Source organism: Psittacula echo, assembly GCF_963264785.1.
Source record: "Psittacula echo genome assembly, chromosome: 5".
NCBI lineage: Eukaryota > Metazoa > Chordata > Aves > Psittaciformes > Psittacidae > Psittacula > Psittacula echo.
The window spans coordinates 88,340,007-88,364,246 of NC_137739.1; the positions used below are offsets into that span (position 1 = coordinate 88,340,007).

At 59.4% G+C, this 24,240-nt stretch overlaps 1 protein-coding gene across 1 annotated transcript; it reads right to left on the reverse strand.

Annotated features, from left to right (window-relative positions):
• Positions 1-1,206: 1,206 nt before the first annotated feature.
• On the reverse strand, positions 1,207-23,996 carry SYT7 (synaptotagmin 7; the record flags this gene model as incomplete). Its single annotated transcript, XM_080618354.1, has 14 exons — positions 1,207-1,311; positions 2,416-2,615; positions 2,699-2,813; positions 3,346-3,515; positions 3,898-4,168; positions 4,613-4,748; positions 7,222-7,347; positions 9,602-9,976; positions 12,778-12,993; positions 13,525-13,656; positions 16,049-16,128; positions 19,363-19,466; positions 23,389-23,514; positions 23,930-23,996. 14 exons carry the CDS (start codon positions 23,994-23,996, stop codon positions 1,207-1,209), a joined length of 2,223 nt encoding a protein of 740 aa, XP_080474480.1.
• Positions 23,997-24,240: the final 244 nt, after the last annotated feature.

A 24,240-nucleotide genomic window follows, 5' to 3' on the forward strand; every position in this document is an offset into this window, starting at 1 on the left:
CTTCCCCTCCTGCTGCTGTGGGTGCTGTCACATCATACCCAGTGCTGCTGGGGTCCTGCCAGCACCCGTGTCCACCATAGGGAGCCCACCACCACAGGGGGACACCATTGTCACCCCCAAACCCCTGCACCCCATAGAGCTCCCAGAAGGGTCCCATAGCCTCGGCCCCAGGGATCTGGCCCATGAATCCCAATGGGAGTTGACAGGGAGATGCTGGCACTGCTCCTGCCAGGCTGGCTGACCCAAGGAGTGCCACCTACCCAGGATGGGAACAATGGCACTTGCTCCATCCCTTATCCCCAGGGACCCCAGTGCTGGGCACAGGGCTCATGGGGGTCAGCCTGGCTGGAAAGGGATGCTCTGGGGCTCAGCATCCCTTTGTGGGTACCACCACATGGGTCGAGGCCAGTCCCCCTGCCCAGCCCTATGGGGACAAGCCCGGGGTGTGTGTAATGTGGGGTGAAAGCTGGGTTGGGGGCAGGATGGGGGGGGGTCCCCACGCAGCGGGGTGAGCCCCAGGATGGGGTTCTTGACCTCCTGCTCCCACCGAGCCCGTGGACGGAGGTAAAGCATCAAACCCAGCTAAAGGCAGTGCACAAACGAGCCCGCTTTGGCTATCGAACTGTGTCATGGCTTCCGATCCCAGGAGCCTGCGCCTGGCCTGGGAATGGGGGTTACCCCCTCCCATGGGTGCCCCCCCTTCCCCATCCCACCCCAGCAGGGGGCTTGGGGAGGGCGGTGGGGATGAGGAAGGGCAATGGAAGGGGGGGGGCTCCATGGCCCCGCTCAGGCGACGCTGACGGCTCGGAGAGGTTCTATTGAGCTGGAAGGGGAAGGGAAGTGGGGACCCCTCTTGCCTGGCCCCCTGCAATGGGGGGGATGAGGCTGGGAAGGGGCAGAGGGGCTCCCAGGGAGCGGGGCTGGAAGCACTCATTGAAGTCCTGCCCAATGGTGGGATGGGGATGGGGGGGCTCCGGCGCCCATCTCCAGGCTGGGGGCAAGGACGGGGGGTCCTGGGTACCCCAGCGCCGGGATGAGGTGAAAGCAAAGGGGCTGGTGGGCTCCATCCCCCTCCTACCGCAGGGTCCCCACGAGCTGGGCGCTGTCCTGCTGGTGCCTCAGCTCCCGGCTGGCAGCCCTGAGGAGGGGTGATGGGCGCTGGGAAGTGGGGGGGACCCCCGGCCCCGCAGTCCTTGGGGGGGGTGCTCAGGCCTTCAGCTGGTGCCACTGTGCCACTGCCTGCCGGGGACGGGCGATCATGTCCTTCCAGTGCTTCACCTCCCCGGGGCCGCTCTTCCAGGACAGGTAGATCTGGGGGGGACAGGAAGGACTTGGACCCATGACTTGGCTATGGGAGCCTCCAGTCCCATCCTGCTCCCTGAGCGTGTGGCTGTGTTTATCCATCAGTTTTCCATATGGTGACATGGAAAACCACGTGTGCCAAGGCTCCCCTGCAGCTGTCAGCCTGGAGAAGTATTGGCTGCTAATTGTGCCATCGGAAGTGATCAGCCCACTACTGGCTATGGTGGGGTGGTCAGGGCATGAAGGGCATGGGCCTCACCATCAGCATCACTGTGTTGCTCTAATGCTGCAGTGCTCCCAGCAGCTTAATGCATTGTGGTGGCACCATGGACACTGTCCATCCATCCATCCATCCTTGATCCATCCACCCACCATCCATCCATCCATCCATCCTGATGGCACAGTCATGCTCATGCCACCAGTGATGTTGCCAGTGGGGACATTCCTGTCGATCTCCAGCATCCCACCATTCCATCCCCTATTCCCAGGTTCATCCCAATCTCCACGTTTCCTTGATGACAGCACTGCCTTGGGGGACCATCAGCTCTCTTTTGCCATCACTACTCTAAGGAGTGGTGAGCTCAATGGGTTTAACTGCATCAAATCCAGAGGGGGGAATTCCTCCCTTCCTGTCTTTGGGAAGTGGTGGCTAATCCCAGTGTGGGGATGGAGGTTGGGGTCTGTCTGGTGGTGGACCCACTATGGCACACAGGAGCCATGGGAAGCTTCAATTTGTGCCTTGCTATAAGTAGACTTAAGCAGGTTGAGGCTCACCATGGCACAGGCAATGGGCACGGAGCTCCATCCATGTTGGATGGATCCCCATCATCTTGATGCTCATAGAATCACAGAATGGTTTGGGTTGGAAAGGACCTCAAGATCATCCAGTTCCAACCCCCCTTATGCCAGATGAGTCCTTGCCACCACACACCATGGCCAGGCCCAGAGGTGACCATGCAAAGCCAACACAAGGGAACCCCACCACACTCCACCTTCTTCTTCAGCTTGAGTTGACACTACCAAGCAGGGACCCGGTTGTCCTCCGACTGCCACCCGTGTGTAGGACATCATTGCTGGGCACCCTCCACCCCAGCCCGGTGCCATGGGACCCACCTTGCCAATGACATCATTGCGGCTCAGCCTGTCCTTGTCCATGACGGTGATGACGATGGTGGTCTCGCGCAGCCGCTCCGTGGGGATGTCGAAGGCGAAGGACTCGTTGAAGACGGGGTTCAGGCACCGTTTCATCACCACCGTCTTCTTCTTCTCCACCCGCTTGTCCTTGTACATCAGCCACACCTTCACGTAGGGGTCTAGGAGGGGGACAGGAGATGCTCTCAGCCCCGGCCTGGCACGGAGCAATGGTACCCAATGTGGCGGGAGGTGGAGCTCGTACCTGACGTGCCCCCGATGTCCATGGCTTTGAGGTTACGTGCTTTGATGATGTTCACCACGATGGAGTTGGCGGAGGGGTTGTAGCACAGCGACAGCAGCAGCTCGCCACGGCTTCCCTGTGGGACCCACAGAGACCCTTAAGTTGGGTGCTCCTCATCGCAGCACCCAGCCCAAGGCTTGATAGGGCACCCAAAGCCTCCGTGTCCCACTGTGGGAGCAGGGTGCTGAGGTGGGAACCCCCTTCCAGAGCTGTCCCAAGGGTGGGCTTTGTGGTCGCAGAGAAAATCAGGGCAGGAGGAAACAGGGCCATTCCCAGTGGGACATTTTGTGCTCTTGCTGGAGGCAACTTTTGTTTTAGATCTACTCAAAAGAGCTTGTTTTGACCCAAAATGAGACACTCTGGACTATTCTAGATCTAGCTAAAACAGCTTGTTTTGACCCAAAATGAGACGCTCTGGTAACTTAGTACCTTAAAATAAAGATGTGGGATGAGAAACCCCTCCAATGGACACCAAACCTCCTCACAAGGCAGAAAAGTCCCCGTTGGGGTAGCGAGAGGGTGGTGGTCCCATTGGGACACCCCAGGAACAGGAGGGAGCCTCCCCTTAAGGACTGTCCCCATGTTTTAGATGGGGACAAGGGTCTTACACTGCCATCACTGCAGGGCTTCAGGTCCTTCCAGAAGGTCTGCATCTGGGTGAGATCCACCTTGTTGAGGGGGATGGACACCTCCCCAATGGGGTCATTGCGGCTGAAGCGGTCGTAGTCCAGGACCTGGAGGTACAGCACCCGCTGCACCACCTTCTCATAGGGGAACCCTGTGCCAGAGATGGAAGAGGAGGAAGGGCCATCATGGTCATGCCAATGAGCACCCAATGCAAGCACTGCTCTTCCTTGTGTTGATGGGGAGATGTTGACACGAAGGAGCAGGCCATGGTGTGAATGGTGGTAGATTAATCCCCACGTATGCACCCACCCATGGGTGTTTGATGGGAGGAGAAGAAGAACCCCCTACATGTCCCTTATATGCAGAGCAAACACTTCCAACATGGCCTTGATAGCTTGGCCAACCCGTCTCATCACTGATAGCCATCATGTTGGTGCCTCAAGTTGAGCTGATCCAGCCAAAGGGGGAGGGAATAGGGTCCCACCACCGCTCTGCTCCCATCCTAGTCCACTCCAGTCCATCCCAACCCCTACCTTCAAAGAGGAAGGTCTCATTCCAATGCGGGTTGAGGTTCTTCCGCTTCACCTTGGTCTCCAGCTTGTGCTTCTTGTCGGGGAGCAGGTAGATCTTGACAAAGGGGTCGCTGGTGCCGCTGAAGTCCTTGGCCGGCAGCTCCTGCGCCTTCATGATCTTCACGGTCAGGGTGGACTCCTGGAAGTTGTAGCCGACGCTGAACTGGATGCGGCCCAGGTTCTCCCGGCTGATGCCATCATGGGCCTCGTCGTCCTCGGAGCCCGGAGAGAGCTGTGGCAAGGGGAGAAGGGTGATGAGCTCCTGGGGACCACCAGTGGGGTCTGCACACCCTTGTCCCCCCATTTCAGCACCTCTACACCAGCACCCAACCTCCAGCCCTGTGAGCTGTCACTGGGCATCAGCTTCTCAACCAGCTCCCTGTCACCAGCATCACTTCGGATGACTCCTGGCTCCGCGCCACACATCCCAAGGATGGGAAGTGCCAATTAGCCAAATTCCTCCTGACAGCCATCCCTCACATCTCCATCCCTGCTTCATCATGCTTGGCCCAGGGGGGATGGCTGCGTCACCTCGGTTGTGACAGGGACGTGCCACTGCTTATGCCACCGGGTGGGCACAGGGAAGAGCCAGAGGGATGCGAGAAGACACCCATATGGTACCCAGCCAGAGCTACCAACCATGGGGAGCCCATCCCCATCACTCCCCATCACCCACCATGAGCATCTCGCTGGTCAGGGAGTTGACCAGATCAGAGACAGAGGAGCGAGGCTCCGTCTTGCGGTCGGACTCATCATGCGGCGGCTGCCCGGGCACCGGTGCCGTGGTCACCGCCTTGCCACCGGCCGGTAACCTGGGGAAAGAGAGGCAGGGACTCAGAGGAGAGGGGCTGAGAGCCGAGGGTGAGACAGTGAGGGGCTCCCCGGGCACCCTCTCCCAGCGGATGCTGCGCCTGGGCTGGGATGCAGGGCTGGGATGCAGGGATACCCGGCACCGGTGGCTGCGTGCCACCAGCATCCCCACATCCTGGATGGTGCAGGCAGCTGGTTCTGCCTGTGCTGCTGCCAGCTTGTGCCCTAAGACCTGCGCACATCACCTCAGAGCACAACAGAAGGTCCCACGGTGCCCATGTCTCCCCCAGCATCAGCAGAACGCATGGGGATACTGGGGCAGCCACTCAGCCATGTGGCCACCCAGTCCCTGTCTGCACCTCACACGGCCCATTTCCACCCTGGTGAGGTCCAGTGTAGCTGACACATGGGTGCTTCATGCTGTGCTGTGCGCTCAGCACCCGGTGCCAGCCACCCCTTGTCCATTTGCCATAGAGCCCCCTGTGCCCCACAGCCAGGACCACTGCCCTGGCTCCGGAGACCTGGCTCCTGGCTGGTTGTGGGATGATGGACACGGTGCCAGGGAGGGAACATCCCAGAGGGAAGGTGGAGAGCCAGGAGCACACAGACAGAGCAGCAACGGAGGCACCCACCAAGGCCACGCTGCCACGATGCGCAGGGACAATAGGGATGGGGCAGCACTGGGTGGCCCCATGGTGCAGAGGGAGGGTACGTGCACACAGCACCCCACACGGCACCATCCCGAGCCAAGGCACGATGCTGGGGTACACACAGCCCCAGCACGGCCCCACAGGGTCACAAAGCCACCACCATGCCACTGGGACACGCCAAGCACACGCAGACACACACACACACTGCTGGAGATGCAGAAGGGGGACCTGGGGGTGATGGGGATGGCAGCACGGGGGGGCCGCCCTCTCACACACGCACGCGGTTCAGCCGCCCCGCTGGAATGGCACCAAGGGAGGACCGGAGAGCCTGAGGTAGCTGGGGAGGTAAAACCAGGTTAAAACCAGAGGGAGAATGGAAGCAGAGGAGCTGGTGGTGGGACCCGCTGGGCGAGAGGAGCCAGTGGAGCGGTGGGTGCCGGGGTGGGGGCACCGTGTGCCAGAGGAGGTCGAGACCAGCAAGAGAGAAAGAGCAAGGAAAGAGCAAGAGAAGGAGGAGAAGCATCATCCGCTGCTGGCCTGCAGGGGGGGAATGGGGAGAGAGGAGCGGGGGAGATGGACGGACGGAGAGAGCTTGGTTGGTCGCCGGGACAGGAGCTGCGCCGAGGAGCCGGGCTGGAGCCGCTGGGGATGGGCTGGAAGGAAGAAGCTGAGAACTGGGGATGGGTTGGAAGGAAGAAGCTGAGAACTAGGGATGGAGGAGACGTTTTGGGGTGGAAGAGCGGGGGTCGGCAGCACCGGGTGGGCAGGAAGGAGCAGAGGGTGAAGCCAGTGCTGGCTGAGCCCCCCATGTCCCATAGGATGCAGGGGAGCAGGGAGCAGGGGATGGATGTGGAGGCCATGCATGCGCCGGGATGGGGCTTTGGGACCAGCGAGCTGGGGGAAGCAGGGAGCAGGGTCTTGCTGCGGTCCCCACCGCCACGCAGGGTCCCCCTTCCCCATCAGCCAGCACAGGGCAGCCAGCACGGGCCCGTCTGCGCAGCGCGGCGCCGGCAAAGGGAAGTGCTAAAAGATGGAGCGAAACCAAGCGGGTGCAGGGTAAAAATAGGCGCTGGGCGAGAACGGTGCCAGTTCATCACCACGGCGAGCACACGGGGAGGCAGAACCCGCCGGCTTCACACCTCCTCCCCGCTCCCGAGAGGGGATTAACACCCGCTCCCGGCAGCACAGGGCCCCTCTGCTCCCGCCGGTGCCGGTGCCAGATGTGGTGCTGAGCCTTTGGCACCCCGAGAAGGCAGGAGCAGGCGGAGGCGCAGCTTGCTTGGAGGAAAAAGGGGGGTAACGCGTGTCGTGTTCCCCCCCCCCCCCCGGCCTGTTGCGCTTGCTCTGCCCTTGGTTGAGCACTGGGGCTCTAAGGGATGAGCACAAGCCACTGCTGGGATGTCCGCACATCCCTCAGAGTGCTGCCAGCCCCACACCGGGCTGCAAACGGCGCCATGGACCAGACATGCATGAGGATGGGATGCGGCATCATCGGGAGCATCCCATCCGTGTGTCGCCGCTCCCGAGGTGTGCCCCCCCCAGCATGCAGCCGGGATGGGAGGGCTGGAGGTGGGGACGGCAGAAGGGGAAGGGCAGGGAGGGAGGAGGAAGGGACTGGGGGGGGTCCTCTCGGTGCCGCTGCTCCAAAGGCAGAACCGCGAGTGCCGGCGGGCGAGAGCTGCAGACGTGCCGGTGCCCGCTGGGGCCACCCGGTGCCGCTCCAACCTTGGCGCTCCACGAGGCCAGCCTCCTCCTCCTCCTCCTCCTCCACCCTGCGTGAGGCCCTGGTCTCCTCCTGCGGGACTGCCCTCGTCCTCGCTCATACCTCTTGTCCCCCTGAGCGTTCGGCTGGTTCGGCTGCGTCCCAGCGGGTTGCAGGTCGGGGATATTGGCAAAGTCATCTTGCTCTGAGAGTCCCAAAACCAGGGATAACACCACCATCCGGCCTTCCCTGCCCAGGCGTCCCCGCAGGCAGCGGGAGAGAGAGAAAGAGAAAGAGGAGAACACAGCATCAGGCAGAGAATAGGCAGGAGCCGCTGGCGCATCGAGGTCCCCCGATGGTAAAGGGACCCCGGCTCTGCCCGCTGGAGGTGGTGGGCACAGAGGGCTGTGGGGAGAAAGGTGCCAGCTCCTGGGACACATGGGTACCACCACCCCCCTTCTCCTCCACTGGTCCAGGCAGGGAGGATGCCAAAGTCCTGCCGAGGGGGGGAAGATGATGCCCAGAGGGGCTAGGGATAAGGGATAGAGCAACAGGAGCAAGGTGCCAGCATCCTTCCAGGGAGGAGGAGATGGCAGTGCCGTGGATGAGGCTCTTTGCCTGTCTCTGGCACTGCTGGCACAGCCTCCCCGGGCCTGTAACCACGTTTATGCCATGGTGATAGCAGATAAAGAGCAAAAGCAAAGTGAAAGCTTTGGGAAGCAGCGCTGGTGAATGGAAGCGGCTCCTCTGCCGGGAAGCAGCACGCTGGATCGGCACATTGCAGCTCTGCAGCTCTTCCTCCCATCCCAGCAATAAAGGCTGGGATCCAGCACCAGGAAACAGGACGAATGCGACCCTTGGGATGGTGAGTGAGCCACATCACACTGGGAAACTGGCAAATGGGGCCTCTTGTGGGAGAAGGCAGAGCTGGCATTGGGAAGAGCCGGGGGGCACTGGCTGGCTGGTGGTGAGGATGGGGGGGGGTTCAACCTCTCCATTGCTGCCTGTGGAGGCAGGAGTTGGGTGGGCAGCCAAATTCGTTCTCTTAGGGCATTTCCCACCTAACCTTGATGCAGAAGGTGCTGCACTGAGCAGGATCAGACCTGTCAACCCCCACCCCAGGCAGTATCAGCCTGTGGGAAGCACATCCAGCACCTCAGCATCCCCTTTCCTGGGGCACTGGGTGGCAAATGAAGGCCAAGGGGGAGCAGGAGGACCCTGGGGAGGATGGAGGCTGCGGGGGGGGGGGGGGGCTGTCTCCATGGAGGAGTGACAGTGTCATATGCTGGGATGTGGTCACAGCACGGGACTCAGATTAGCCCTCAGTGCCTGAGAGCTGAGAGGCAGCGCTGATACGGGAGATAGGGTTAAGCCAGATTAAAGATCACACGACTGCAGCAGCTCGATATCGGGGCTGAACAGATGCTCACCCCTGCACGGGGGCCACCATCACTATGGTTGATCCCCCCATTCCTCCTTGGGGCAATGTCACTCCTTGGGGACCACACCAGTGGCTGTCCCATGGGCTGGAACATTCCTGCATTCCCTGGGGACCAAAGGGGACCTGAGCACCCACACGGAGAGTGATGGGCAGCAAAGCCAGAGGGCAAAGGAAGTTGGGGACGGTGAGGGATCTATCCCTGAGCCCCCAGAGTGGGTGAGCTGGGATGGGGATGGAGGGAGCCGGCTCTTCCCAATGGCCATGGACAGCGGTTCCCTGAGGAGGAGCTGGCTGAGCAGAGGAGAGAGCAGAGGAGAATGCAGTGGAGAGGAGAGGAGAAGGAGACGGACAAGGAGAAAGAAGGAGAAAGAGAAGGAGAAGAGAAGGAGAAGAAGGAGAAGGAGAAGAAGGAGAAGGAGAAGGAGAAGAAGGAGAAGAAGGAGGAGGAGGAGGAGAAGGAGGAGAAGAAGAAGGAGAAGAGTAGGAGAAGGAGAAGGAAAAGGAGAAGAAGGAGGAGGAGAAGAAGGAGAAGAGTAGGAGAAGGAGGAGAAGAAGGAGAAGGATAAGGAGAAGAAGGAGGAGGAGAAGGAGGAGAAGAAGAAGGAGAAGAGTAGGAGAAGGAGGAGAATAAGAAGGAGAAGAGTAGGAGAAGAAGGAGAAGGAGAAGAAGGAGAAGGAGAAGAAGGAGAAGGAAAAGGAGAAGGAGAAGGAGAAGAAGGAGAAAGAAAGGAGGAGGAGAAGGAAAGGAAAAGGAGAAGGAAAGAAGAGGCAAAGGAAGAGAAAGAAGAGGAGACGGAAGAGGAGAGGAAGAGAAGGAAGTGGAGAGAGGAGAGGAGAAGGGAGAGCAATGGGGAGAGCAACGGGGAGAGCAATGGGGAGAGCAGAGGAGAGGGAAGAATGTGAAGGGGAGAAGAATAAGGAGCAGAGGAGAATGCTACGGGGATCGCCATGGAGAGAGCAACTGAGAGGGCGAAAAGAGAAAGCAAAGGACAGAGCAATGGAGAGAGCAAAGCCAAGAGCAAAGGAGCCAGCCAAGGGGAGAGCAGAAGAGCGCACACTTACAGGAAGGACTTCATGTCCAAGCCGCGGTTGCGGATCTGCCCCACCACATGGTCCCAGCTGCCGGGATTGGAGCGGCTCCGGCCGCCGGCCGTCTGATGCTTGGAGCCGGCGGCGATGCCGGGGCGCGCCTGGCCCCCGCGGGAGCCCCGGGCGGTGCCGGTGCCGGTGCCGGCCGAGGAGCCGCTGTGAGCCTGGAGGTGGCCCAGGCTCTGGCTGGTGGTGGGCTGGCTGTGGTTGGAGCGCTGGTGCTGGCTGAGGGGCTGCTGTAGACTTTGCTGGCGCATGAGCGTGCGGGGCCTCTGGCATTTGGGGTCGCCTGCTGAGGTGGGGATATACTCAAGGGTAGTGGCTGTGGACAAGGTGGAGTCCTCGAAACTTAGGGAGAGGAAGGGCAGAGGAGAGGAGAGAAAGGAGAAGAAGGTGAAGGGGTAGAAGTGGAGGAAGGAAAAGAAGAGAGTTAGAGAGAAGATGCCCCAGCGCAGGGAGCGCTCCGGCAGCGCCCAGCGGATGCAGCCACCGGTTCCTCTGCCCCTGCGCCCCGGCTCGCCGCTGGTCCGGCGCTGCCGCACCGCTGCCATGTCGCTGGTGATGGGGGTGATGGTGCTGGGTGCCCTCCCTCTCCCGTGCCTGCCGTGCAGCAGCAGGCACCTTCCCAGCGCGTCGGGCGACCTCATCTGCCAGCTGAGTAATTAGGCTGCTGCGTGGAAGGCGAGTCCCGTGACGCCCGCTCACGTGCTGCCGTCCCCATCCCCGTCTCCATCCCTCCCAGCCCAGCACCCGCTGGGTCTCAGCATCACCCATCCCATGGGACTGCGTCAAATGGGGTCCCACAGTGATGGAGAGGGTTGAGCCACCCGTGGTGGGGATGAGCCAGCAAGCTCCCCAGCGGTGAGGGACCCCATTAGGGTCCAGCCACGCTCCCAGTGCTCCGATAATGGGACGGGGGTGATGCAGACGCGGCCCCAGTGGGATAGGGAGAGCAGGGAAGCCCAGCCCTGCGTGGAACGGGTTCATCTGGTTGTCGGAAAGGGAACAGCGGGCGCAGGAAGCAGCGGTGCCCATCGCTGGCCATGCAGCACATGCGTGGCATGGCCCATGCAGCCAGGCACGGTGCCGATGCCCACAGCAGCCTGCAAAGCTCGTGGCTGTGAGAGCAAGGAGGGTCCATCCAGCCTGGCCAAAGCCCCCAGGACCACACCAGGCCTGGCCCCACCTCCAGCAATAGCCACGGAGCCAGCCCCCGTCCCTGCGTGGTGGTGAAGCTGTGCCGTCGCGCATTGCCAGCAGCGGGGGGCAGGATAAAGAGCTTACAACATAAAAAATAGAGGGGAAGAAAGAGCGAAAGGGGAGAGAAAGGGAGAGAGGACGAAGGGGGGGTGAGAGGAGCTGAGAGCTGGGATGGATCCAGCCCCATGGAAGGGCTGAAGGCAGCGGGGCTCTGCCCCGGCGCTGCTCCGTGCGTCCCCCCCCCGCGCCTGCCGCCGACCTCCTTTTGCTTTCCTCCCAAATCCCAAATTAGTTCCATTTACAACCTCTCACTCACAGGAAACTAAATCTGGCTCCTCTCGGCCCCGAGCCAGCCGGAGGCGCGAGCTCCTGCCAGCACCGTGCCAGGCGGCAGCACACCCTGCCTGCACCCTGCCTGCACCCTGCACATGCTGCAGGTACCCCGCACACCCTGCTTGCACCCTGTACCTTGCCTCCACGTTGCACACCCTGCCTGCACGCTGCACATCCTGCTGCACCCTGCACACCCTGCCTGCACCCCGCTTGTACTCTGCATACCTTGCCTCCATGCTGCACATCTTGCCTACACCCTGCACACCCTGCCTGCACCCTGTACAACCTGCCTTTACCCTGCCTTTGCCATGCCTGCACCCTGCACACCCTACCTGTACAACCTGCCTGCACCCTTCACACCCTGCCCTTATTCTGTACACCATGCCTGTACCCTGCATACCCTGTCTGTACAACCTGCCTGCACCCTGCCTGTACCCTGCACACCCTGCCTGTACCCTGCATGCCCTGTCTGCACCCTTCATACCCTCCCTGCATACCCTGCCTGTACACTCTGCCTGTACACCCTGCCTGCACACCCTGCTTGCATCCCCTGCATGCCCTGCCTCTACTCTGCCTGCACACCCTCCTGCACCCATCCAAGTGTCCTCGATACCAGAGGAGGGTCACAGCAGCTGATCCCCATGAACACCCCTAAACCCAAAGGCTCTGCACAAAAGAGATGCTGAAAGGCAGGAGGATGCTTCTCTGGTGGCTTCCATTTCCCATCAACTCTGCCCTTGCTGCCTGTGCCAGCCCTGTGAGCTACAGCATCATCCATCCAGCATCCGTCTGTCCAGCTCCCAACCCCTCCAGGCTCTGGAGCCAGGAGAACAGACCCCATCCCCACACCAGCATCACTCCAAACAGGTACTGCAGCTCCCAACAGCAGGGACCCCAACCTCTGGGGCTCCAGGAGGCAGATGGGGTTTGACCAAGACATGAGGAGTGGCCTTTCCCCTTTGAAAAGGTTTTCTCCCTACCAACAAGGCTGGAAGAAGCCACTGGGAATGAGGAGCACCAGTGCCTTTGCCATCACCACTGAGCTCTCTGAGGTTGCCGGGACCCACCAGGAGCATTGGAACCAGGGAACCAGAGCAGAGACAGACCGCAGGATGGAGCCCACAGCCAGATCAACCACCTATGGTCGCTGCAAGCAGGGAAGGGTCTCACCAAGACCCTCACCCAGGTTTGCCACTGCCAAAGCTCTGGTTTTCCCCTAAATCTGATAAACCATCATATTCCCAAACTATCTCCCAGTATCGGGATGTGGAGCCGCAAATGGGATGCCGGCGCCGGGTATCATGGGTCAGGGAAGAGGCTGGTGATGGCCACATCCTAGGGATGGGGAGATGGGATTGCAGCTCCTGCCTTTGGGCCATCACCACAATGATGCTCCAGGGAGCCTCACTGAGGACACCGAGCGGCACCGACCAAAGCCACCCTCGGCGCTGGAAACACACCGGGAACAGCACCCAAAGGCGCTTCTCCTGCAGCCAAAACCCTGCCAAACCCCAAGCAGGGGCACAGGCAGCTCCTCAACACGGTGACTCCCAGTGACCCCCATCCAAGCACGCTGTCGGTGGGGGGGGCTCCGTGCCGGGTGCGTGCTCACTCACTTGGACAGGCTGAGCTTCCCTGCGGCCAAGTGGCTCTGCACCGTGTGCCAGCGGCCTCTCGCCGCCTTCCCCGCGCCGGGCTCGCTGTGGGCAGAGATGCTGCTCCTCAGGCCGTCCTCGCCGAGCCGCTGCTTGTCCCCGGGGCGGCCGTCGCGGTCCCCCGCCAACCCCGCCGCGGCCGATGCCGTCAGCTTGGCCCCTGATAACAGAGAGCCACTGGGCCGGGCCGGCGGCCAGACCCCCCCAGGACAGACAAGGAAGGAAGCCAGACGGATGGACATAAGAAAGAAGGAGCCGTTTGAGAGGGATCAAGGGGTTACAAGGGAGAGAGCCGGAAAGGGGGACAGACGGACAAGAGACGGACAGACAGACAGAGAGAGAAAGAGAGACATCAGCACTGCAAAAGAAAAGGGGTCCTGGCTGGGGGGTGCGCGGGGGCCTCGGCAGAACCATCCAACGGAAAGGGGCAAGGGGAGGGCTCGGGGGAGGGTCCCGCTCGCCGGCAGCCCAGCCCCGGGGGGGACCCGTCCCCGCACCGAGGGGGTGCCCCCAACGCGCAACCCCATCCTGTGCCGGCGCGGAGAGGATGGGGGGGACCCAGCGGGAAGGAGGGGTTGCTCGTCTCCATGGGGCTGCCCATGGGTGGCGTGCGGGGAGCCCGGGAGGAGGAGGAAGAGGAGGAGGAAGGCGAGTGGGTGCTGCCCATATACTCACTACACGGAGCAAACCAGGTAAGGAGAGACTCACTTGAGGGAAAGGCGCGGGTCACCGTACGGGGCGTAAGGTGAAATGTTTAGTATAAACTCCTTGGGAGGGTAGGAGCTCCATTTCTGCTGCACTGTGTTGTCATTGTTATTCCAAAAGTCTCTGTCTAGATCGCTACAGCGGCCGGAGACCAGGGCGGAGAGAAAAAGGGAAATACAAGAGAAAGAAGCTGAATTCCTGTGAGAGGGAAGGAAAATCAGCCCTCAAGCCCCGGAGCGCCGGGATCCTGCGGAGAGACACGGGGCTGCCCACCCCTCGGCCACCAACACGCACACACACACACACAGCAGGAGAGACGGATGGATGGAGGCATGGAGCAGGGAGGAGCTGTGGAGAGACAGGAGCGGGCGGCTCCGTTGGCTGGGGAGGAGAGAAGGATGGTGCAGGGTTAGAGAGGTGCTGGTGAGCGCGGTGTGCCTGGCACGTGTCTGTGTGTCCTTGGTACATGTGTCTGTGTGTCCTCGTCATGCGTGGCTATGTGTTCTCATCATGTGTCCCCATCACATGTGTGTCTGTGTGTCCCCATCACACGTGTCTGTGTGTCCTTGGTACATGTGTCTATGGGTCCTCATCATCTTATCACACGTGTCTGTGTGTCCTCATCATGTGTGTCTGTGTGTCTCCATCACGTGTGTCTATTTGTGCTTGGCACATGTGTCTATGTGTCCTCGTCATGTGTGTCTATGTGTCCCCATCACACGAGTCTTTGTGTCCTTGGTACATGTGTCTCATGTCCTCATCATGCATGTCTACGTGTTCTCATCACTTGTCCCCATCACATGTGTGTCCGTGTGTCCCCATCACACGTGTCCGTGTGTCCCCATCACACGTGTCTGTGTGTCCCCATCACACGTGTCCGTGTGCCCTCATCACACGTGTCTGTGTGTCCCCATCACACGTATCTGTGTGTCCCCATCACACGTATCTGTGTGTCCCCATCACACGTATCTGTGTGTCCTCATCACACGTGTCTGTGTGTCCCCATCACACGTGTCTGTGTGTCCCCATCACACGTGTCCGTGTGCCCTCATCACACGTGTCTGTGTGTCCTCATCACACGTATCTGTGTGTCCCCATCACACGTATCTGTGTGTCCCCATCACATGTATCCATGTGTCCCCATCACACGTGTCCGTGTGTCCCCATCACACGTGTCCGTGTGCCCTCATCACACGTGTCTGTGTGTCCCCATCACACGTGTCTGTGTGTCCCCATCACACGTATCTGTGTGTCCCCATCACATGTGTCTGTGTGTCCCCATCACACGTCTGTGTGTCCCCATCACATGTGTCTGTGTGTCCCCATCACACGTCTGTGTGTCCTCGCCTCCCCAGCAGCCAGGTCCTGGAAGCGCACACTGCTTGGTTAACCACGATGCTGCTGCATGTTGGAGACCCCTCCGGGTCCCCTCCTTCCAAACCAGACCATTGCCAGCACCAAGCCTGAACCCCCTGGCTCCGGCAAGTGACCCTCAGCATCCCACTATAGCTGTGTGCTGGGGGCTGTGGGGCCCAGCAGCTCCTCACTGATGCTGGGGTTTTGCCCAGCCTTCGTTGATGTCCAACGATGGCTCTGGATTGATGGAACCCATTGGAGCTGGGGATGGAGATCCCCATGTGCCATGGCATCAGGAGGGGATGTGCCTCCTCCTCCAGTCCCCACTGTGGCCAGGAGCCACTGACCAGGCTATGCCCAATGGAGAGGTGCCCAAGGTAGCCCCAGATGCTTGCACCCCAATAACACCCTGGGCAGACCAGGCCAGCCAAGGGAGGGGGTTTGCAGCAGCCTTGCTCCAGTCACAAGCTATTTCCTGCTGGTTGTCCATCCTTGGCTCTTCCCAAGAGCCCCACAGGATGCCAGAGGGGTTCAGGGGGCAGAGCTGGAGCTGGGATGCCCGGGAGAGCCCCCCTTGGCTGCCAACACCCCACCTCACTCCGTACCCAGAGCTATGAGGTGCCCCATGTCTCACCACCTATCCCAACCAAATCCCTGTTGCCTGTTGTCTACAGAGCTGTGCCAACCATGCACACAGGGAGGGCTGCATCAGTAGACCTGGAGCATCCTTAGGGACACCCATCCTGAGGTCCCCATGGCTCCATCTGGTCATGCCCAAAGCTTGGTGGGTGACCCAAAAGGGGTTCCTGAGGGTGCTGGAGACACCCATCAGCTCTCCCAGATCCCTTCTCCCATTAGGACTGGGAGATGCGGGAACATCCCTGCCCCATCCAGGGGGAGGATCCCATCCTGCAGCAGCTGCAGGAGGAGCAGGGATCGCTGATGCTCTGGCAGCACCACAGGCATCACCCATTGCTCAATCTCCCCGGCATCCCTCACTCTGCCAAAGAGCAGGGCATGGACCATCCTCTCTGACCCCAAAGAGGGACTTCCCTGCTTCCAGTGGGGATGGCACCGATCCGGCACGAGATGATGGGGGCTGGCATGGGCAGAGGCTGTGCCAGACCCATGGGCACAGAGGCCCCTCTTCCCCCCTGCCCCTGGAACCTACTTGATGGTTTTCTTCTCACTGCGGCCTCGGCTGGAGTCCGGAGTTCCCACAGTCTCCAGGGAAGTCTTGTAACGCTTACCCTGCGGACAGGAGAGGATTGGGGGGTCAGGGGTGGCAGCGAGACCCCCCTGCAGCAGAGGATGGGGATGGGAGTGACCACAGCTGCAGCTCCATCACCTGGAGGGGTGGAATCATAGAAGGTTTGGGTTGGAAGGGAGCTTAAAGCTCCTCCAGTTCCAACCCCTGCCACGGGCAGGGACCCCTTCCACTGGAGCAGCTTGCTCCAAGCCCCTGTGTCCAACCTGGCCTTGAACACTGCCAGGGATGGGGCAGCCACAGCTTCTCTGGGCACCCTGTGCCAGCGCCTCAGCACCCTCACAGGGAAGAGCTTCTGCCTAAGAGCTCATCTCAGTCTCCCCTCTGGCAGGTTCAAGCCATTCCCCTTGGCCTGGCCCTACAGGCCCTTGTCCCAAGCCCCTCTCCAGGTTTCCTGCAGCCCCTTTAGGCACTGGAGCTGCTCTCAGGTCTCCCCTTCAGGAGCCTTCTCTTCTCCAGGCTGCCCCAGCCCAGCTCTCTCAGCCTGGCTCCAGAGCAGAGCTGCTCCAGCCCTCACAGCATCTCCATGGCCTCCTCTGGCCTCTCTCCAACAGCTCCACGTCCCTCTTGTGTTCGGGTGAGTTTGATTTTGCCTTTTCCCCCTGCAGCTTCCCAGTCGCTGGGCTCCATCCCATCGATCCAGGCAGGAAAACTCCTGACAGCTTCATCCCTTGGTCCATAGGAGCCAGCAAAGGCATCAGGGAGATGCTGACCTGGTGGCCTGGTTACAGCTGTAACACTTATTCTCATTCCTAGTATCTGGTGCAGTGCTGGGTTTGGGCTTTAGTGTGAGAATGATGCTGATAACGCACTGATGCTTTAGCTGTTGCCCAGTAGCACTCAGTCTCATGCTCAGCCAGTGAGGAAGGGCACAGGAAGCCGGGATGGAGCAGAGACAGCACCCGTGACCTATATCCAAAGGGGTATTCCATACCATTCCATACATCATGCCCAGAATAGGAACTGGGGGGAGTCACCCAGAAGGGACTGATCGCTGCTTGGGTCAGGTTGGGTATCAGTCAGTGGGTGCTGAGCAATTGTATTGGACATCAGTTGTGTTTATTGGTTTCTTTCCTTTCCCCTTTTAGTTTTAATGTTATTTCCCTTATCATTGTTATTAGTAGTAGCATTATATTCTACTTTAGTTATTAATCTCCTTATCTCAACCCATGGGGTTGATTTGATTCATCCTTTGATTCTCCTCCCCATCCCAGTGTGATGCTGAGTTACCGGCTGGGTTTAAACCACAACTGCCTCTCTCCTGGTCACTGTCCCTAAGGGAGCGCAGCAGCCACCTCCTGAGGACCCTTCCATGGCCCCACCAGGGGAGGAGATGGCAATTTTAGGCTTAATGAACCTGAATTAATTGAGTTTCACCTTCTCCAGCACTAGGGAAGAGCTGAAACACGATAACAGAGCTGGAGCTTCCTTCTAACTGGGGCTTGAAATCAGGGCACTTTGCTGTGGTTTCCAAGGCAGGTTCAGCACAAGCTCCCATCCAGGGAGGGCAGGAGCACAGTTGATGCCAGTCAGCAAACAATGAGGAGTGGGATGGGAGCAGCTGCTGGAGCAGGAGGGGTTTGTGGGCCTGGATCTGTGAGCATCCCTCCTGCAGGAGCCAGTGCATGGAGCTGCAGGGATGTTGGATCTCCTTGGATGCCTATGGGCCAATCCTGCTTGGATCTGCAGGTATATTGGACCTCTTTAGATATCCATGAGCTCATTCTCTGGGATCTGCAGGGATACCCAACCTCCTTCGATGCCCATTGGCTGTTTCTGCTAGGATCTACAGGGATGTTGGACCTCCTTGGATGACTATGAGCTAATCCTGCCTGGATCTGCAGGGATGTGGGATCTCCTTGGATGCCCATGGGCTAATCCTGCCTGGATCTTCAGGGTTACCCAACTTTCTTGGATGCCAATGTGATAATCCTGCCTGGATCTTCAGGGATATTGGACCTCCTTGGATGCCTATGGGCTAATCCTGCCTGGATCGTCAGGGATACCCAATCTCTTTGGAATACCATGGATGAATCCTGGTGGGATCTGCAGGGATGCTGGACCTCCTTGGATGCCTATGGGCTAATCCTGCCTGGATCATCAGGGATACCCAATCTCTTTGGAATACCATGGATGAATCCTGGTGGGATCTGCAGGGATGCTGGACCACTTTGGATGCCCATGGACCATCTTGGAAGGAGCCAGCGCTGCACTGAGCATTGACCCCAGACAGGCACAGCCCAGGGCTCATGGGGACACAGCTGCTGGCCCCTGCTCTCCCAGCACAAGCCAACTGGGGCCAGTCACTCAGCGGGTTTGGCTGTGGTTCCCAAGCAGCCATTCCAGCTCCATGGAGGGCCAGCCAGGATGAGCCTCTCCATTCCCAGCCTGAATGCCTTCCCGGCCAATTTATCCTTCTTTGTTCCTCTGCCAGCTTCATCCTTCGGTACAACCGGCCCTTCTCCTCCTGGTCCTCAACCCTTCATCACATCCATCTCTGGGTGGTATCAGCCAGCCTTGCAGGCTGCTTCCCATCTACTCCCCACTGCTCTCACATCCACAGCCAAACCCCATTGCCCAGTCCCAAGGGATCTCTGCCTTCCCACTCGTTATGGCATTGCCAGGGTGGGCACCTCAGAGGCTGCCACCACCACGGCACTTGACCCAGATTTGAATCTGATGGTGAAGGGAACATGGCCAAGAACCAGATCCTGGTCCACGGAGAAGAGGAGGAAGGATGCAGAGCAGGAGGAAGCTCTGGCTCAAGCCAAAACCCACTTTAGCCACAGTGGGGCTCAAAGTGGGGTGCCCTGTGAGTGCTGTAGAGCTGATGTATGGGGCACAGCAATGGCAGAGCTGCCTTATGGCACCCAGCACTGCCAGACATGGGCTGGCCACCTTCCCATGGGGCTCTTCCAGGCAGGAGCGTGCCCAGCAGGACAGGGGCCAGCTCTCTGCTCATCACAAATGTATCTATATCTCTATCTATGTATTTGGAAACTTCCCTTTATGCCTCACAAACAGTTTTGCCCAAACATTAAATTATCACATCCCCTAAAGAACAAAAGCGAAGCTGCAGCCAGCACCCACCACAAAGCGCTCTCGGCGGCTTGCCTTTATCTGCTGGCATCAGTGGGCATTGCCCCCCATGCAGTGGGACCCCCATACCCAGGGCGAGGAGAAGGGGTCCCCTCAGGCACCCCTCATGGGACACTCACCAGTTTGCGCTGGCACCACTGGCAGATCCCGCAGAGGACGATGGTGACGCTAAGGCTGACGGTGATGATGGCTGAGACGAGGAGGACATCGCGGGAGGGAGCCCCTATGGGGAAGCAAAGCAGAGCCAGTGCTTAGCATAGGGGATGAGGATGGGCACACAGGGGTGCCCCCAGTGTGGGCACGCAGCACCCAAGGGGAGATGCACAAGAGCAGGGAGGGTGAACACAGGGAATGCGGTCCCCAGGCTCCAACCCCATCAGGAGACACCAGCACCGTGGCCCCCTCCATGGGCTCCAGGCTCCCAATGGGGTGCGTGCAGTGGGGCAGAGCTCCAGGAGCTCAGGTTGGAGCAGAGCAAAGGCCTTAATCCCTGCTGGGCCCCTGGGAGCACCGGCATGTCCGGTAAAGGTCACAGCATCACACGTGCCTCCTGCAGCACCGCGGCTCTTGTGTTGATTCCTCTTCCCCTTCATAATCACCGTCTCTTCTCCTTGCCCCTCTCTTCTCCTTTCCTCTTTCCCTTCCTAATGCTCATCCCTTCCCCACCCTTTCACCTCCATCCTCTTCCCATTTTCCTTCCTTTTCCCCACCTCTTCTTCTTCCCTTTCCACCTTCCCATTCCCTTCTCCTTCCTAATCCCCAGCTCTTCCCTTTGCCCATCCCTTCCCTATTTCATTTCCCCTTCCCATTCCTCTTTCCCCTCCTTATGTCCATCCATTTCCCATCCCCATCCTTTCACTTTCTCAATCCTTTTCCCCACTCTTCCCCTTCCCTTTCTCCTTTCCCTTTCTCTTCTCCTTCCCCTTCCACTTCCTAATGACAAATGCTTCCCCTTGCCCATCCCTTTCCCTTTCCTTTTTCTCTTTCCCTTCCTCTTTGCCTTCCTAATGCTCATCCCTTCCCCATCCCCATCCTTTTGCCTTCTTCATCCTCTTTCACTTTTCCTTCCCATTCCTCACCTCTTCCCCTTTCCCATCCCCTCCAGATAAGCCAACCCCACTTTCCTTACAGGATCCATTCCCTTTCCATCAGTGCTCCACAGCCATGGGGGTTCCCTATTTAGATCAACCAGACCCCCCAGATTCACCTCAAACTGTGCACTGCGGGCACTTGGCAGGGGCAGGAGCTGCTGCCTGACCCAGCCTGGCCTTGGAGACAACCTTGAGGACCCCAAAAGTGAGGATGGATCCTTCTGCTGCTCCAGCATCACCCCCTTTGGGTGCTGGGGGTGGTTATGGGTTAATGCAGGTATCTCCCACCCACCCTGCTCCTGTCCTGCTCCCAACCACCCCCTACCAGCCCCAATATTGGTGTCCCCATCATCATGCTGCCAGCAAGTGGGGTAGCCCTGGCACCATAAGAGGATGAACCCAAGGTGGCTTAGGGGGGTCCAGCGCATCCCCCATCCCACCCCAGCCCTTTTCCCATGCAGGACCCCCTGTATGGCATCCCCCCATGCAGCTCAGCATTCCTGGATGCTGGAGCGGTGGGAAGCGGCGGGGCCGGAGCAGCACGCCCGGGGCGATGCTGCACTCTAAATATTAAACACTAATTGTTAATAATTAATTCACCCGCAGCCCTTGTTATTGTAATGAAATTTGCCAACGGCTCAGAGGCTGCCGTGAGTCAGAGCAGCCCCTATCGGGGCTCAGGCATCCCCATGGCACATGGAGGGGCCCTGGTTCTATTCCTTAGGGAGCAAAGGGGAGGCAGGCAATAAAGGGGATGGAGCTTTATAACAGCACCACATGGGGGCTGAGCGGGGTGAAGGGGTTAGAGGGTGGTGAAGGGAGATGGGGGTCCTGGACCACTTTAGCGCTCCATCACTGGTACACGTGCTCCCTCCATCCAAACCCAACGCGGGGCCCCTCCATCCCTCCTCGGTCACGAGGAGCCTGTGTATAAAGCTCCCTTAGCAACTGTTGCCTAGGAGGGAATTTGGGACCAGCCCTTAATTTCAAACATTTATAAAGCCCAGCTACATCAGCTGCTGGGGGCGGAGGGAGGGGTGGTAAAGCAGCCATGGGGGTACAGCCCCCCCGGGATACCTGGGTCTTGGTGATGGGAGAACCCAACCAGTGCGGCACATGGGCTAAATGGGCAGCCTGGTGTGGTTAAGATTTGGGGTGAGCCCTCCCCTGACACCCCCCCACCCCCAGTGTGTCTCCTCACAGTCCTGATGCCTGCTTGGGGACACTGTGGTATGTGGAGAGCAGGGTGACCTGCTTGGCTGCTGTGCAAGAGGTGAGAGCGGCTTTGGGAGATGCAGGGTCAAGTTCATCCTCAATTTAATCAGGCAAGAGGGAAATCGTGGAATCAGAGAACCTTGGAATGGGTTGGGATGAAGGGACCTTAAAGCTCATCCAGTTCCAGCCCCAACACCTTCCACTGGAGCAGCTTGCTCCAAGCCCCTGTGTCCAACCTGGCCTTGAACACTGCCAGGGATGGGGCAGCCACAGCTTCTCTGGGCACCCTGTGCCAGCGCCTCAGCACCCTCCCAGGGAACAACTGCCTTATATCAAAGAGGAAAGGACAGAGGTGCTGCCATGGCACAAAGGAGGGATTACCCTGCTTGGGAGGGAGAAATCCAGCACCAAGGGGTTTGAAGAGGGATGCTGGTGCTGGTTCCTAGGCTGGTACCTGCCCCTGGCTAAGTCGAGCTGTCACCACAGCCCCAAGCCTGGCATCACCCAGTGAACCTGATGATGGGGACCTGCCCGGTGGGCTCCATGCCCCCAGTGACCTCCAGGCTCATCCACACTGGTCCCTATGTGCAGATGGCTCCTAACCCTCCCCAGCAGGGAAACAGGTCCCTGTGCTGGGCCTGTCCACAGGGATGGGGGAGAGATGCTGACCCCCAGGCTCTGCCGCCCTCAGCACCATTGAAAGGATTCATTTTCCAGGCAATTAACACTGGTTAATTAGAGAAGCTGAGTGGGGCAGCGCTCCTGGTTTGGCCCCAGCCTTGGGTGCTGGCCTGTACACTGCATGGGGTCCCCATGCAAGCATCAGCAGCTCTGTGCCTGGGATGCTCAACATAGGGATGCCATGGGGCGGGTGGCTGTGGGACCTCAGCTCCGTGTATTTGGGGGTCCACAGCCCTGTTCTGGGGTCCCTGCAGCCACAACCCCCCCCCCAAATCACACCCACCCTTCACTGGTCCTGCCCCATCCCAAAAGAAGAGCAGCTCCATGAGCTGCAGACCCCACATCCTCCCTTTGGAGGACATAAAGGTCTCCCCAGGCTGGCAGTGGAGGCTGGGGAAGGAGCCAGCGCAGCCCTGCAGCTCTTTCATCAGTATTCAGTGCCACTTGATGGGCTATAACTCCACTTTTACAGCCGGTTATTGATGAGGGGATTACCTGCCTCGTTAGATCCACAGCTTTGCAGCGTGGGGTTTGTGTGGTGGTGCCACAAGAGCAGGGAACAGGGCTCCTGTCCTGGGAGAGAGCATCCCTGCACACAGGGAGAGGGTCTCCATGGACAAAGTGCCCCTCAGCATGGAGGACCCATGCCCTTGGCCAAGCAGGACACCCCCCAGCACCCATAGAAGTGCGTTGGGAGATGAGGCTGGTGGTGGCATTGATGGCATCGTGCCACCAGTGCTTATCCCCCTCTAAGCCACCGCTCCTGAGGGCATGGAATTAGCTGCCACCGGAGCACGACTGAGCTCTGGCCTTTGTGGCTGAGGAGGAAACACTTCAAAACCTGACCTCAGCACAAGAGAGAGGTGCAGAAATCCGAGAGGGATTTGCATGTCCTTGTGGCTTTGGACATCTCGTGGCTTTGTGCATCCCACTGGCTTTGTGCATCCCACTGGCTTTGCATCTCAGTGGTTTTGAGCATGTCGGTAGCCCTGTGCACACTGAGCTCTTGGGGATGGACATCCCTCAAGTCCAGCACAGTGAGACCTTGGTGCTCAGTTCCCCCTGATTTCCTTCCCCATGGCATGGATGCCGTATCCCTGCATCCATCGCTGCGCTCACACTCAACCAACAGCTCCCCCATCACTCCCAGTTCCTCACCATGGACCAGCACCAAAGGCCGTGGTCCTGGAGCAGCACTTCCCACCATGGCATGTGGCAGCACTGGGAGGACAAAGCACTTGTGAGGGGCATCCAGGTCCTGGCTGCTCTCGCAGTCAAAAGGCTCTTGGATGGGATAAAGAGGCTGGAAATCTCTTCCATGGAGTGGCAAATGGCCAAGGGCTTTGGATGGGTGGTGGGCACAAGCTGACAGCATCTCCCAGCACCATCTCTGAGACTGACCTCTCCATAGTGAGGATGGTGCTGGCCATGCCCTCAGGGCCATATTCTTGGGTGCAGAGCCCAAAATACCCAACCTGTGTTGAGTATGGCATCTCCCCTGCTGCTGCTCAGTATTCCCATCCTCCCGAGCATCCTCCCATCCTCTTTCCATCTCCATCAAACCCCATCAATACCCAGTACCCTGGGGGAGAAATCAAAGCGGACGGACCCCCCTCCAGCCCCAACCATTCTGTGGAAGTGCTGATCAAAGCTCATCCCCACAGCCAGCACGTCAGAGCTCCATGCAGAGACACGGCACCGTGTGCCAGCCCGCCTGCCACCGCCACCGCCGAGCGTGCCAGCCCGCGCCGGCAGCGGAAACACATGTGTGCATGGAGAGGGAATGGGAGAAGGTGCCAAGGGAGCGGTGCAATCCCACCACCACCACCACATCGTCATGCTGCGAGCCGTGGAGCTGGGGTGGGATGTGACGTGGAGCACAAGTTGGGATGATGGTGCTGAGAAAGGGATGGAGCAGGCCTGGAGCAGCTCCCATATGGAGCCAGGCTGAGAACACTGGGGCTGCGTGGAGAGCTCAGAGCAGCTTCCAGTGTCTGAAGGGGATACAAG